We start from the raw sequence: 13,168 nt of genomic DNA on the forward strand, positions 1-13,168 counted from the left end.
TCCAAAATGGCCTCATCCTGGCGTCTACATGAAATCCGGCGTTTCTGTTGTTGCTGTAGACGTTTGATCAGAGGACTGTAAACATGTTGAGCAGGATGCTGAAATGTGTCCAATCACGCGTTAAAGATGGCCGTCCTCTTCCAGCCCGATAATGTCCTGTTTGCTCTGCAGACAGGCTGGGCAGAAGACTTCAGCAAGGCACAGCTGTTCTTGGTTGTGCTGCAGTTCAGACGGTAAACGGCGTTTATCCTTCTTTATACCATGGTCCGGTTGAATACTCGATTCTGATTGGCTGCTGGGAATGCATTAAAACCTGATAACCGCACAGTGAAAAGAGAAGTTCGGTCAGCTAGCTTAAATGTTTTGTATCACTGCGCCGGCTTCTTTAGAAAACCTTTAACTTCATCATCTGGACAAAAACAAGCGGTAAGAGGTGAACTTTCTCTCTGAACTGATGCTTTATTCAACCCATCGGGACGATCAGCATCTTTATATCGCCGAAACTTGACTGCAGCGGTGGTGCTGCGCGACGCGGACTATTTGTTACGTGATGCGGCGCTTTTTGTGAGAAAAGTGATCCACATCGAAAGAAAAACAAGAATTAAGGACTAAAACCTGGTTAATATGTATTGCTTTTGGAAGTAACCATGGTATAAGCGGGTTAATGGCCTTCGAAGTGTGCGTTATTACTTTTTAACGCACACTTCGCGTCGGACGGTTCAGGCTTCCACGGCGTGCGTTAAAAAGTAATAACCGCACACTTTGTCGGCCATTAACCCTCACATAGTAAACACCTCGTGACCACAAACCTGTAACCACCAGGAGGTAGAATGGGTTCAGTGTCTTACCCAAGGACACTTCCACACACGGGCGGGATCGAACCTGCGATTTTCTAGTCAGAGGTCGACCGCTCTGCCTCGGCTCCACAGCTGATCATGATCAGAAGAGCAGCTCAGGTTACTCCAGACACTTTTTCGGGAGTCTCCAAACAGTCCAGGACTACGCTGGCTGGACTCAAACTGTTGGCATGTCTCGGGCGTTTGAGGACAAACAGGAGCCACAGACCTCCTCCTCAGTCGTGTGTTGATGTTTTTCAGCAGCTCTGTCATGCATTCTCGTCTGTTTGTGACTCCCTCCAGATGCATCACCCGATCCAGATGAAGCCAGCAGACAGTGAGAAGAACAATGGTGAGACCCGTTCAGCAGTCCACAATCCATCCTTCAATCATCGGGCCGACTTCCTACTAGTGTAGAAACGCCGCTTCCATTTACCACATTGGTGCAAAGATCAACTTTTTACCTGCCATGTGATGGTTCAATTCCAACGCTGTCATTGATGTTCTGGGGCAACCAAGTCCGGAAAGGTCCAGCTGGGTTTTTAGAGACCCCTGTCCTACCTGGTGCTGATGACCTGGAGCAGGCAGCTAATCCTGCAGGACGACTGTCGCACTACACACTAGTATATAAAAAACTGGAATCTCTGTGGAAACAGCACCAAAACAGTCCATTTACCAGGTTAAGTTCAAATTTGTTCCATCATCATCATCATCATCATCATCATCCACCACGTTCCAGGAGAAAACCATAACCTTCAAAATAAAAGCGGTCCCAAAGCTTTCCAGTAAAGTTCAAAGTTCAGCGTTTCTGTGTTCATGCTGAGAGATCCTCTGACCAAGTGTTGTATCTAATGCAGCAGTGGAGGACAGAAAACTCTTCATCAGAATGATCTCCAAGAAATGCAACGAGAACGACATCCGAATGATGTTCTCGCCATACGGACAGATAGAGGAGTGTCGGATACTGCGAGGACCCGAAGGACTCAGTCGTGGTGAGAAACACTCCTCTGTCTTCTAGTCATCTCTGTATTCTAGTCATCCTCTATCTTGTAGTCATTTTCTGTCTTCTAGTCTTTCTCTGTCTTCTAGTCATCCTCTGTCTTCTAGTCATCCTCTGTCCTCTAGTCATCCTCTGTCTTCTAGTCATCCTCTGTCTTCTAGTCATCCTCTGTCCTCTAGTCATCCTCTGTCTTCTAGTCATCCTCTGTCTTCTAGTCTTTCTCTGTCTTCTAGTCATCCTCTGTCCTCTAGTCATCCTCTGTCTTCTAGTCATCCTCTGTCTTCTAGTCATTCTCTGTCTTCTAGTCTTTCTCTGTCTTCTAGTCATCCTCTGTCTTCTAGTCATCCTCTGTCCTCTAGTCATTCTCTGTCTTCTAGTCGTCCTCTGTCTTCTACTCATCCTCAATCTTCTAGTCTTTCTCTGTCTTCTAGTAAATCTCTGTTTTATAGTCATCCTCTGTCTTCTAGTCATCCTCTGTCTTCTAGTCATCCTCTATCTTCTAGTCATTATCTGTCTTCTAGTCATTTTCTGTCTTCTAGTCATCTCTGTCGTCTAGTCATCCTCTATCTTCTAGTCATTTTCTGTCTTCTAGTCTTTCTCTGTCTTCTAGTCATCCTCTGTCTTCTAGTCATCCTCTGTCCTCTAGTCATCCTCTGTCTTCTAGTCATCCTCTGTCTTCTAGTCATTCTCTGTCTTCTAGTCATTTTATGTATTCTAGTCATTTTCTGTCTTCTAGTCATTTTCTGTATTCTAGTCCTCTGTCTTTTAGTCATTTTCTGTATTCTAGTCATCCTCTGTCTTCTAGTCATTTTCTGTCTTCTAGTAATTTTCTGTTTTATAGTCATCCTCTGTCTTTTAGTCATTCTCTGTCTTCTAGTCATCCTCTGTCTTTTAGTCATTCTCTGTCTTCTAGTCATCCTCTGTCTTCTAGTCATCCTCTATCTTCTAGTCATTCTCTGTCTTCTAGTCGTCCTCTGTCTTCTACTCATCCTCAATCTTCTAGTCTTTCTCTGTCTTCTAGTAAATCTCTGTTTTATAGTCATCCTCTGTCTTCTAGTCATCCTCTGTCTTCTAGTCATCCTCTATCTTCTAGTCATTATCTGTCTTCTAGTCATTTTCTGTCTTCTAGTCATCTCTGTCGTCTAGTCATCCTCTATCTTCTAGTCATTTTCTGTCTTCTAGTCTTTCTCTGTCTTCTAGTCATCCTCTGTCTTCTAGTCATCCTCTGTCCTCTAGTCATCCTCTGTCTTCTAGTCATCCTCTGTCTTGTAGTCATCCTCTATCTTCTAGTCATTATCTGTCTGTGAAGAAACTGGAGTGTCTAGAAAGGACTGTATTACATTTTAGTTCGTAACCCCGTCAGTTTCTTACACACAGAAATAATGAATAACGACTCAGAGACAGTTACTTATCTTTTGTGGAGGTTTTACTTCGTACCAACACGAAGGGGACAGACAGATGAACATGGTACATTCAAAGTCCGAACCAACGAGCTCAGGGATGGGCTTGGTATAAAAACCCTGCATTTGCATATTCAGAAGATCGTCCGATGGACCTCGTGTGAAAATCACGCCCACAGGTTACTGGTGGAGAGAAGCTCCAAGGCTAAAGTGAAGATAAGTCTGAGGCCTGCTCAGCAGAAAACATGCACAGAAAAGAGGGAGTATGGGAAGAAACTGTTAGAACAATAGTTTGGCTGTGCTTTCTTCAAATGTAATATAATTTTGAGATGACAATACATGCTCAGCGAATTAAGTTTAAACCATTAGTGTAATAAAAGTTAAAGGCAGTTTCTAACTATTCTTCACACTGTCTTCTAGTCATTTTCTGTCTTCTAGTCATCCTCTGTCTTCTAGTCATTCTCTGTTTTATAGTCATCCTCTGTCTTATAGTCATTTTCTGTATTATAGTCATCCTCTGTCTTCTAGTCTTTTTCTGTCTTCTAGTCATCCTATCTTCTTGTCATTTTCTGTTTTATAGTCATCCTCTGTCCTCTAGTCATCCTCTGTCTTCTAAGCATCCTCTGTCTTCTAGTCTTTCTCTGTCTTCTAGTCATCCTCTGTCTTCTAGTCATCCTCTGTCCTCTAGTCATCCTCTGTCTTCTAGTCTTTTTCTGTCTTCTAGTCATCCTATCTTCTTGTCATTTTCTGTTTTATAGTCATCCTCTGTCCTCTAGTCATCCTCTGTCTTCTAAGCATCCTCTGTCTTCTAGTCTTTCTCTGTCTTCTAGTCATCCTCTGTCTTCTAGTCATCCTCTGTCTTCTAGTCATTCTCTGTCTTCTAGTCTTTCTCTGTCTTCTAGTCATCCTCTGTCTTCTAGTCATCCTCTGTCCTCTAGTCATCCTCTGTCTTCTAGTCATCCTCTGTCTTCTAGTCATTCTCTGTCTTCTAGTCGTCCTCTGTCTTCTACTCATCCTCAATCTTCTAGTCTTTCTCTGTCTTCTAGTAAATCTCTGTTTTATAGTCATCCTCTGTCTTCTAGTCATCCTCTGTCTTCTAGTCATCCTCTATCTTCTAGTCATTATCTGTCTTCTAGTCATTTTCTGTCTTCTAGTCATCTCTGTCGTCTAGTCATCCTCTATCTTCTAGTCATTTTCTGTCTTCTAGTCTTTCTCTGTCTTCTAGTCATCCTCTGTCTTCTAGTCATCCTCTGTCCTCTAGTCATCCTCTGTCTTCTAGTCATCCTCTGTCTTGTAGTCATCCTCTATCTTCTAGTCATTATCTGTCTGTGAAGAAACTGGAGTGTCTAGAAAGGACTGTATTACATTTTAGTTCGTAACCCCGTCAGTTTCTTACACACAGAAATAATGAATAACGACTCAGAGACAGTTACTTATCTTTTGTGGAGGTTTTACTTCGTACCAACACGAAGGGGACAGACAGATGAACATGGTACATTCAAAGTCCGAACCAACGAGCTCAGGGATGGGCTTGTTATAAAAACCCTGCATTTGCATATTCAGAAGATCGTCCGATGGACCTCGTGTGACAATCACGCCCACAGGTTACTGGTGGAGAGAAGCTCCAAGGCTAAAGTGAAGATAAGTCTGAGGCCTGCTCAGCAGAAAACATGCACAGAAAAGAGGGAGTATGGGAAGAAACTGTTAGAACAATAGTTTGGCTGTGCTTTCTTCAAATGTAATATAATTTTGAGATGACAATACATGCTCAGCGAATTAAGTTTAAACCATTAGTGTAATAAAAGTTAAAGGCAGTTTCTAACTATTCTTCACACTGTCTTCTAGTCATTTTCTGTCTTCTAGTCATCCTCTGTCTTCTAGTCATTCTCTGTTTTATAGTCATCCTCTGTCTTATAGTCATTTTCTGTTTTATAGTCATCCTCTGTCTTCTAGTCTTTTTCTGTCTTCTAGTCATCCTATCTTCTTGTCATTTTCTGTTTTATAGTCATCCTCTGTCTTTTAGTCATTCTCTGTCTTCTAGTCATCCTCTGTCCTCTAGTCATCCTCTGTCTTCCAGTCATCCTCTGTCTTCTAGTCATTTTCTGTCTTCTAGTCATTTTCTGTCTTCTAGTCTTTCTCTGTCTTCTAGTCTGCCTCTGTCTTCTAGTCATTTTCTGTATTCTAATCATCCTCTGTCTTCTAGTCATCCTCTGTCTTCTAGTCATTCTCTGTCTTCTAGTCATCCTCTATCTTCTAGTCATTTTCTGACTTCTAGTCTTTCTCTGTTTTATAGTCATCCTCTGTCTTATTGTCTTCCTTTGTCTTCTAGTCATTTTCTGTTTTATAGTCATCCTCTGTCTTCCAGTCATCCTCTGTCTTCTAGTCATTTTCTGTCTTCTAGTCATTTTCTGTCTTCTAGTCTTTCTCTGTCTTCTAGTCTGCCTCTGTCTTCTAGTCATTTTCTGTATTCTAATCATCCTCTGTCTTCTAGTCATCCTCTGTCTTCTAGTCATTCTCTGTCTTCTAGTCATCCTCTATCTTCTAGTCATTTTCTGACTTCTAGTCTTTCTCTGTTTTATAGTCATCCTCTGTCTTGTCATCCTTTGTCTTCTAGTCATTTTCTGTTTTATAGTCATCCTCTGTCTTCTTGTCATTTTTTGTCTTCTAGTCATCCTCTGTCTTCTAGTCATTTTCTGTCTTCTAGTCATCCTCTGTCTTTTGGTCATTCTCTGTCTTCTAGTCATCCTCTGTCTTCTAGTCATTTTCTGTCTTCTAGTCATCCTATCTTCTTGTCATTTTCTGTTTTATAGTCATCCTCTGTCTTTTAGTCATTCTCTGTCTTCTAGTCATCCTCTGTCCTCTAGTCATCCTCTGTCTTCCAGTCATCCTCTGTCTTCTAGTCATTCTCTGTCTTCTAGTCATCCTCTATCTTCTAGTCATTTTCTGACTTCTAGTCTTTCTCTGTTTTATAGTCATCCTCTGTCTTATTGTCTTCCTTTGTCTTCTAGTCATTTTCTGTTTTATAGTCATCCTCTGTCTTCCAGTCATCCTCTGTCTTCTAGTCATTTTCTGTCTTCTAGTCATTTTCTGTCTTCTAGTCTTTCTCTGTCTTCTAGTCTGCCTCTGTCTTCTAGTCATTTTCTGTATTCTAATCATCCTCTGTCTTCTAGTCATCCTCTGTCTTCTAGTCATTCTCTGTCTTCTAGTCATCCTCTATCTTCTAGTCATTTTCTGACTTCTAGTCTTTCTCTGTTTTATAGTCATCCTCTGTCTTGTCATCCTTTGTCTTCTAGTCATTTTCTGTTTTATAGTCATCCTCTGTCTTCTTGTCATTTTTTGTCTTCTAGTCATCCTCTGTCTTCTAGTCATTTTCTGTCTTCTAGTCATCCTCTGTCTTTTGGTCATTCTCTGTCTTCTAGTCATCCTCTGTCTTCTAGTCATTTTCTGTCTTCTAGTCATCCTCAGTCTTCTAGTCATTTTCTGTATTCTAGTCATCCTCTGTCTTCTAGTCATTCTTTGTCTTCTAGTCATCCTCTAATTTCTAGTCATTTTCTGACTTCTAGTCATTTTCTGTCTTCTAGTCATCCTCTGTCTTCTAGTCTTTCTCTGTCTTCTAATCATCCTCAGTCTTCTAGTCATTTTCTGTATTCTAGTCATCCTCTATCTTCTAGTCATTTTCTGACTTCTAGTCTTTCTCTGTCTTATAGTCATTCTCTGTTTTATAGTCATCCTCTGTCTTATAGTCATCCTCTGTCTTCTAGTCATTTTCTGTTTTATAGTCATCCTCTGTCTTGTAGTCATCCTCTGTCTTCTAATCATTTTCTGTCTTCTAGTCATCCTCTGTCTTCTAGTCATTTTCTGTATTCTAGTCATCCTGTCTTTTAGTCATTCTCTGTCTTCTAGTCATCCTCTGTCTTCTAGTCTTTCTCTGTCTTCTAGTCATCCTCAGTCTTTTAGTCATTTTCTGTCTTCTAGTCATCCTCTGTCTTCTAGTCATTCTCTGTCTTTTAGTCATCCTCTGTCTTTTAGTCATTCTGTCTTCTGGTCATCCTCAGTCTTCTAGTCATTTTCTGTCTTCTAGTCATTCTCTGTCTTCTAGTCATCCTATGTCTTCTAGTCATCCTCTGTCTTTTAGTCATTCTCTGTCTTCTAGTCATCCTCTGTTTTATAGTCATCCTCTGTCTTCTAGTCATTCTCTGTCTTCTAGTCATTTTCTGTATTCTAGTCATCCTCTGTCTTTTAGTCATTTTCTGTCTTCTAGTCATTCTCTTTCTTCTAGTCATCCTCTGTCTTCTAGTCATTCTCTGTCTTCTAGTCATTTTCTGTCTTCTAGTCTTTCTCTGTCTTCTAGTCTGCCTCTGTCTTCTAGTCATTTTCTGTATTCTAATCATCCTCTGTCTTCTAGTCATCCTCTGTCTTCTAGTCATTCTCTGTCTTCTAGTCATCCTCTATCTTCTAGTCATTTTCTGACTTCTAGTCTTTCTCTGTTTTATAGTCATCCTCTGTCTTGTCATCCTTTGTCTTCTAGTCATTTTCTGTTTTATAGTCATCCTCTGTCTTGTAGTCATCCTCTGTCTTCTTGTCATTTTTTGTCTTCTAGTCATCCTCTGTCTTCTAGTCATTTTCTGTCTTCTAGTCATCCTCTGTCTTTTGGTCATTCTCTGTCTTCTAGTCATCCTCTGTCTTCTAGTCATTTTCTGTCTTCTAGTCATCCTCAGTCTTCTAGTCATTTTCTGTATTCTAGTCATCCTCTGTCTTCTAGTCATCCTCTGTCTTCTAGTCATTCTTTGTCTTCTAGTCATCCTCTAATTTCTAGTCATTTTCTGACTTCTAGTCATTTTCTGTCTTCTAGTCATCCTCTGTCTTCTAGTCATCCTCTATCTTCTAGTCATTTTCTGACTTCTAGTCTTTCTCTGTTTTATAGTCATCCTCTGTCTTGTCATCCTTTGTCTTCTAGTCATTTTCTGTTTTATAGTCATCCTCTGTCTTGTAGTCATCCTCTGTCTTCTTGTCATTTTTTGTCTTCTAGTCATCCTCTGTCTTCTAGTCATTTTCTGTCTTCTAGTCATCCTCTGTCTTTTGGTCATTCTCTGTCTTCTAGTCATCCTCTGTCTTCTAGTCATTTTCTGTCTTCTAGTCATCCTCAGTCTTCTAGTCATTTTCTGTATTCTAGTCATCCTCTGTCTTCTAGTCATCCTCTGTCTTCTAGTCATTCTTTGTCTTCTAGTCATCCTCTATCTTCTAGTCATTTTCTGACTTCTAGTCTTTCTCTGTCTTATAGTCATTCTCTGTTTTATAGTCATCCTCTGTCTTATAGTCATCCTCTGTCTTCTAGTCATTTTCTGTTTTATAGTCATCCTCTGTCTTGTAGTCATCCTCTGTCTTCTAATCATTTTCTGTCTTCTAGTCATCCTCTGTCTTCTTCATTTTCTGTATTCTAGTCATCCTGTCTTTTAGTCATTCTCTGTCTTCTAGTCATCCTCTGTCTTCTAGTCTTTCTCTGTCTTCTAGTCATCCTCAGTCTTCTAGTCATTTTCTGTCTTCTAGTCATCCTCTGTCTTCTAGTCATTCTCTGTCTTTTAGTCATCCTCTGTCTTTTAGTCATTCTGTCTTCTGGTCATCCTCAGTCTTCTAGTCATTTTCTGTCTTCTAGTCATTCTCTGTCTTCTAGTCATCCTATGTCTTCTAGTCATCCTCTGTCTTTTAGTCATTCTCTGTCTTCTAGTCATCCTCTGTTTTATAGTCATCCTCTGTCTTCTAGTCATTCTCTGTCTTCTAGTCATTTTCTGTATTCTAGTCATCCTCTGTCTTTTAGTCATTTTCTGTCTTCTAGTCATTCTCTTTCTTCTAGTCATCCTCTGTCTTCTAGTCATTCTCTGTCTTCTAGTCATTTTCTGTTTTATAGTCATCCTCTGTCTTTTATTCATTCTCTGTCTTCTAGTCATCCTCTGTCTTTTAGTCATTCTCTGTCTTTTAGTCATCCTCTGTCTTCCAGTCATCCTCTATCTTCTAGTCATTATCTGTCTTCTAGTCTTTTTCTGTCTTCTAGTCATTTTCTGTCTTCTAGTCATCCTCTGTCTTCTAGTCATTCTCTGTCTTTTAGTCATCCTCTGTCTTTTAGTCATTCTGTCTTCTGGTCATCGTCAGTCTTCTAGTCATTTTCTGTCTTCTAGTCATTCTCTGTCTTCTAGTCATCCTATGTCTTCTAGTCATCCTCTGTCTTTTAGTCATTCTCTGTCTTCTAGTCATCCTCTGTTTTATAGTCATCCTCTGTCTTCTAGTCATTCTCTGTCTTCTAGTCATTTTCTGTATTCTAGTCATCCTCTGTCTTTTAGTCATTTTCTGTCTTCTAGTCATTCTCTTTCTTCTAGTCATCCTCTGTCTTCTAGTCATTCTCTGTCTTCTAGTCATTTTCTGTTTTATAGTCATCCTCTGTCTTTTAGTCATTCTCTGTCTTCTAGTCATCCTCTGTCTTTTAGTCATTCTCTGTCTTTTAGTCATCCTCTGTCTTCTAGTCATCCTCTATCTTCTAGTCATTATCTGTCTTCTAGTCTTTTTCTGTCTTGTAGTCATTTTCTGTCTTCTAGTCATCCTCTGTCTTCTAGTCATTTTCTGTTTTATAGTCATCCTCTGTCTTCTAGTCATTTTCTGTTTTATAGTCATCATCTGTCTTCTAGTCATTTTCTGTATTCTAGTCATTTTCTGTCTTCTAGTTATTTTCTGTATTGTAGTCATTTTCTGTCTTCTAGTCATTTTCTGTATTCTAGTCATTTTCTGTCTTCTAGTCATTTTCTGTATTCTAGTCATTTTCTGTCTTCTAGTCATTTTCTGTCTTCTAGTCATTTTCTGTATTCTAGTCATTTTCTGTCTTCTAGTCATTTTCTGTATTCTAGTCCTCCTCTGTCTTTTAGTCATTTTCTGTCTTCTAGTCATCCTCTGTTTTCTAGTCATCCTCTATCTTCTAGTCATTATCTGTCTTCTAGTCTTTTTCTGTCTTTTCGTCATTTTCTGTCTTCTAGTCATCCTCTGTCTTCTAGTCACTTTCTGTTTTATAGTCATCCTCTGTCTTATAGTCATCCTCTGTCTTCTAGTCATCCTCTGTCTTCTAGTCATACTCTGTCTTCTAGTCATCCTCTATCTTCTAGTCATTTTCTGCTTCATAGTCATCCTCTGTCTTTTAGTCATTCTCTGTCTTTTAGTCATCCTCTGTCTTTTAGTCATTCTGTCTTCTGGTCATCCTCAGTCTTCTAGTCATTTTCTGTCTTCTAGTCATTCTCTGTCTTCTAGTCATCCTATGTCTTCTAGTCATCCTCTGTCTTTTTGTCATTCTCTGTCTTCTAGTCATCCTCTCTTTTATAGTCATCCTCTGTCTTCTAGTCATCCTCTGTCTTCTAGTCATTTTCTGTATTCTAGTCATCCTCTGTCTTTTAGTCATTTTCTGTCTTCTAGTCATTCTCTTTCTTCTAGTCATCCTCTGTCTTCTAGTCATTCTCTGTCTTCTAGTCATCCTCTATCTTCTAGTCATTTTCTGTTTTATAGTCATCCTCTGTCTTTTAGTCATTCTCTGTCTTCTAGTCATCCTCTGTCTTTTAGTCATTCTCTGTCTTCTAGTCATCCTCTGTCTTCTAGTCATCCTCTATCTTCTAGTCATTATCTGTCTTCTAGTCTTTTTCTGTCTTCTAGTCATCCTCTGTCTTCTAGTCATTTTCTGTTTTATAGTCATCCTCTGTCTTCTAGTCATTTTCTGTTTTATAGTCATCATCTGTCTTCTAGTCATTTTCTGTATTCTAGTCATTTTCTGTCTTCTAGTTATTTTCTGTATTCTAGTCATTTTCTGTCTTCTAGTCATTTTCTGTATTCTAGTCATTTTCTGTCTTCTAGTCATTTTCTGTATTCTAGTCATTTTCTGTCTTCTAGTCATTTTCTGTATTCTAGTCATTTTCTGTCTTCTAGTCATTTTCTGTATTCTAGTCATTTTCTGTCTTCTAGTCATTTTCTGTCTTCTAGTCATTTTCTGTATTCTAGTCCTCTGTCTTTTAGTCATTTTCTGTCTTCTAGTCATCCTCTGTTTTCTAGTCATCCTCTATCTTCTAGTCATTATCTGTCTTCTAGTCTTTTTCTGTCTTTTCGTCATTTTCTGTCTTCTAGTCATCCTCTGTCTTCTAGTCATTTTCTGTTTTATAGTCATCCTCTGTCTTATAGTCATCCTCTGTCTACTAGTCATCCTCTGTCTTCTAGTCATACTCTGTCTTCTAGTCATCCTCTATCTTCTAGTCATTTTCTGTTTCATAGTCATCCTCTGTCTTTTAGTCATTCTCTGTCTTTTAGTCATCCTCTGTCTTTTAGTCATTCTGTCTTCTGGTCATCCTCAGTCTTCTAATCATTTTCTGTCTTCTAGTTATTCTCTGTCTTCTAGTCATCCTATGTCTTCTAGTCATCCTCTGTTTTATAGTCATCCTCTGTCTTCTAGTCATCCTCTGTCTTCTAGTCATTTTCTGTATTCTAGTCATCCTCTGTCTTTTAGTCATTTTCTGTCTTCTAGTCATTCTCTTTCTTCTAGTCATCCTCTGTCTTCTAGTCATTCTCTGTCTTCTAGTCATCCTCTATCTTCTAGTCATTTTCTGTTTTATAGTCATCCTCTGTCTTTTAGTCATTCTCTGTCTTCTAGTCATCCTCTGTCTTTTAGTCATTCTCTGTCTTCTAGTCATCCTCTGTCTTCTAGTCATCCTCTATCTTCTAGTCATTATCTGTCTTCTAGTCTTTTTCTGTCTTCTAGTCATTTTCTGTCTTCTAGTCATCCTCTGTCTTCTAGTCATTTTCTGTTTTATAGTCATTTTCTGTTTTATAGTCATCATCTGTCTTCTAGTTATTTTCTGTATTCTAGTCATTTTCTGTCTTCTAGTCATTTTCTGTATTCTAGTCATTTTCTGTCTTCTAGTCATTTTCTGTATTCTAGTCATTTTCTGTCTTCTAGTCATTTTCTGTCTTCTAGTCATTTTCTGTCTTCTAGTCATTTTCTGTCTTCTAGTCATTTTCTGTCTTCTAGTCCTCTGTCTTTTAGTCATTTTCTGTATTCTAGTCATCCTCTGTCTTCCAGTCATTTTCTGTCTTCTAGTCATTTTCTGTTTTATAGTCATCCTCTGTCTTTTAGTCATTCTCTGTCTTCTAGTCATCCTCTGTCTTTTAGTCATTCTCTGTCTTCTAGTCATCCTCTGTCTTCTAGTCATCCTCTATCTTCTAGTCATTATCTGTCTTCCAGTCTTTTTCTGTCTTCTAGTCATCCTCTGTCTTCTAGTCATTTTCTGTTTTATAGTCATCCTCTGTCTTCTAGTCATTTTCTGTTTTATAGTCATCATCTGTCTTCTAGTCATTTTCTGTATTCTAGTCATTTTCTGTCTTCTAGTTATTTTCTGTATTCTAGTCATTTTCTGTCTTCTAGTCATTTTCTGTATTCTAGTCATTTTCTGTCTTCTAGTCATTTTCTGTCTTCTAGTCATTTTCTGTATTCTAGTCATTTTCTGTATTCTAGTCATTTTCTGTATTCTAGTCATTTTCTGTCTTCTAGTCATTTTCTGTATTCTAGTCATTTTCTGTCTTCTAGTCATTTTCTGTATTCTAGTCCTCCTCTGTCTTTTAGTCATTTTCTGTCTTCTAGTCATCCTCTGTTTTCTAGTCATCCTCTATCTTCTAGTCATTATCTGTCTTCTAGTCTTTTTCTGTTTTTTCGTCATTTTCTGTCTTCTAGTCATCCTCTGTCTTCTAGTCATTTTCTGTTTTATAGTCATCCTCTGTCTTTTAGTCATCCTCTGTCTTCTAGTCATCCTCTGTCTTCTAGTCATACTCTGTCTTCTAGTCATCCTTTATCTTCTAGTCATTTTCTGCTTCATAGTCATCCTCTGTCTTTTAGTCATTCTCTGTCTTTTAGTCATCCT

The 13,168-nt window shown here is 38.9% G+C and overlaps 1 protein-coding gene across 12 annotated transcripts in view; it reads left to right on the forward strand.

The window, feature by feature from the left end:
* Positions 1 to 13,168, forward strand: part of celf1 (cugbp, Elav-like family member 1) — a 51,208-nt gene that overhangs the window by 12,773 nt on the left and 25,267 nt on the right. For 8 of the 12 annotated variants that reach the window (XM_078944806.1, XM_078944807.1, XM_078944810.1 and 5 more), the window contains 2 exons: positions 1,140 to 1,188; positions 1,694 to 1,828. In XM_078944806.1, coding sequence (XP_078800932.1) covers positions 1,140 to 1,188; positions 1,694 to 1,828 — 184 coding nt within the window. The remainder of the gene's footprint in view (positions 1 to 1,139; positions 1,189 to 1,693; positions 1,829 to 13,168) is intronic. The other 4 variants (XM_078944808.1, XM_078944809.1, XM_078944812.1 and 1 more) reach the window with 1 other exon arrangement.

This window comes from Oryzias latipes, chromosome 3 (genome assembly GCF_053564925.1).
Source record: "Oryzias latipes strain Hd-rR chromosome 3, Olatipes_Hd-rR_3.1".
Lineage (NCBI taxonomy): Eukaryota > Metazoa > Chordata > Actinopteri > Beloniformes > Adrianichthyidae > Oryzias > Oryzias latipes.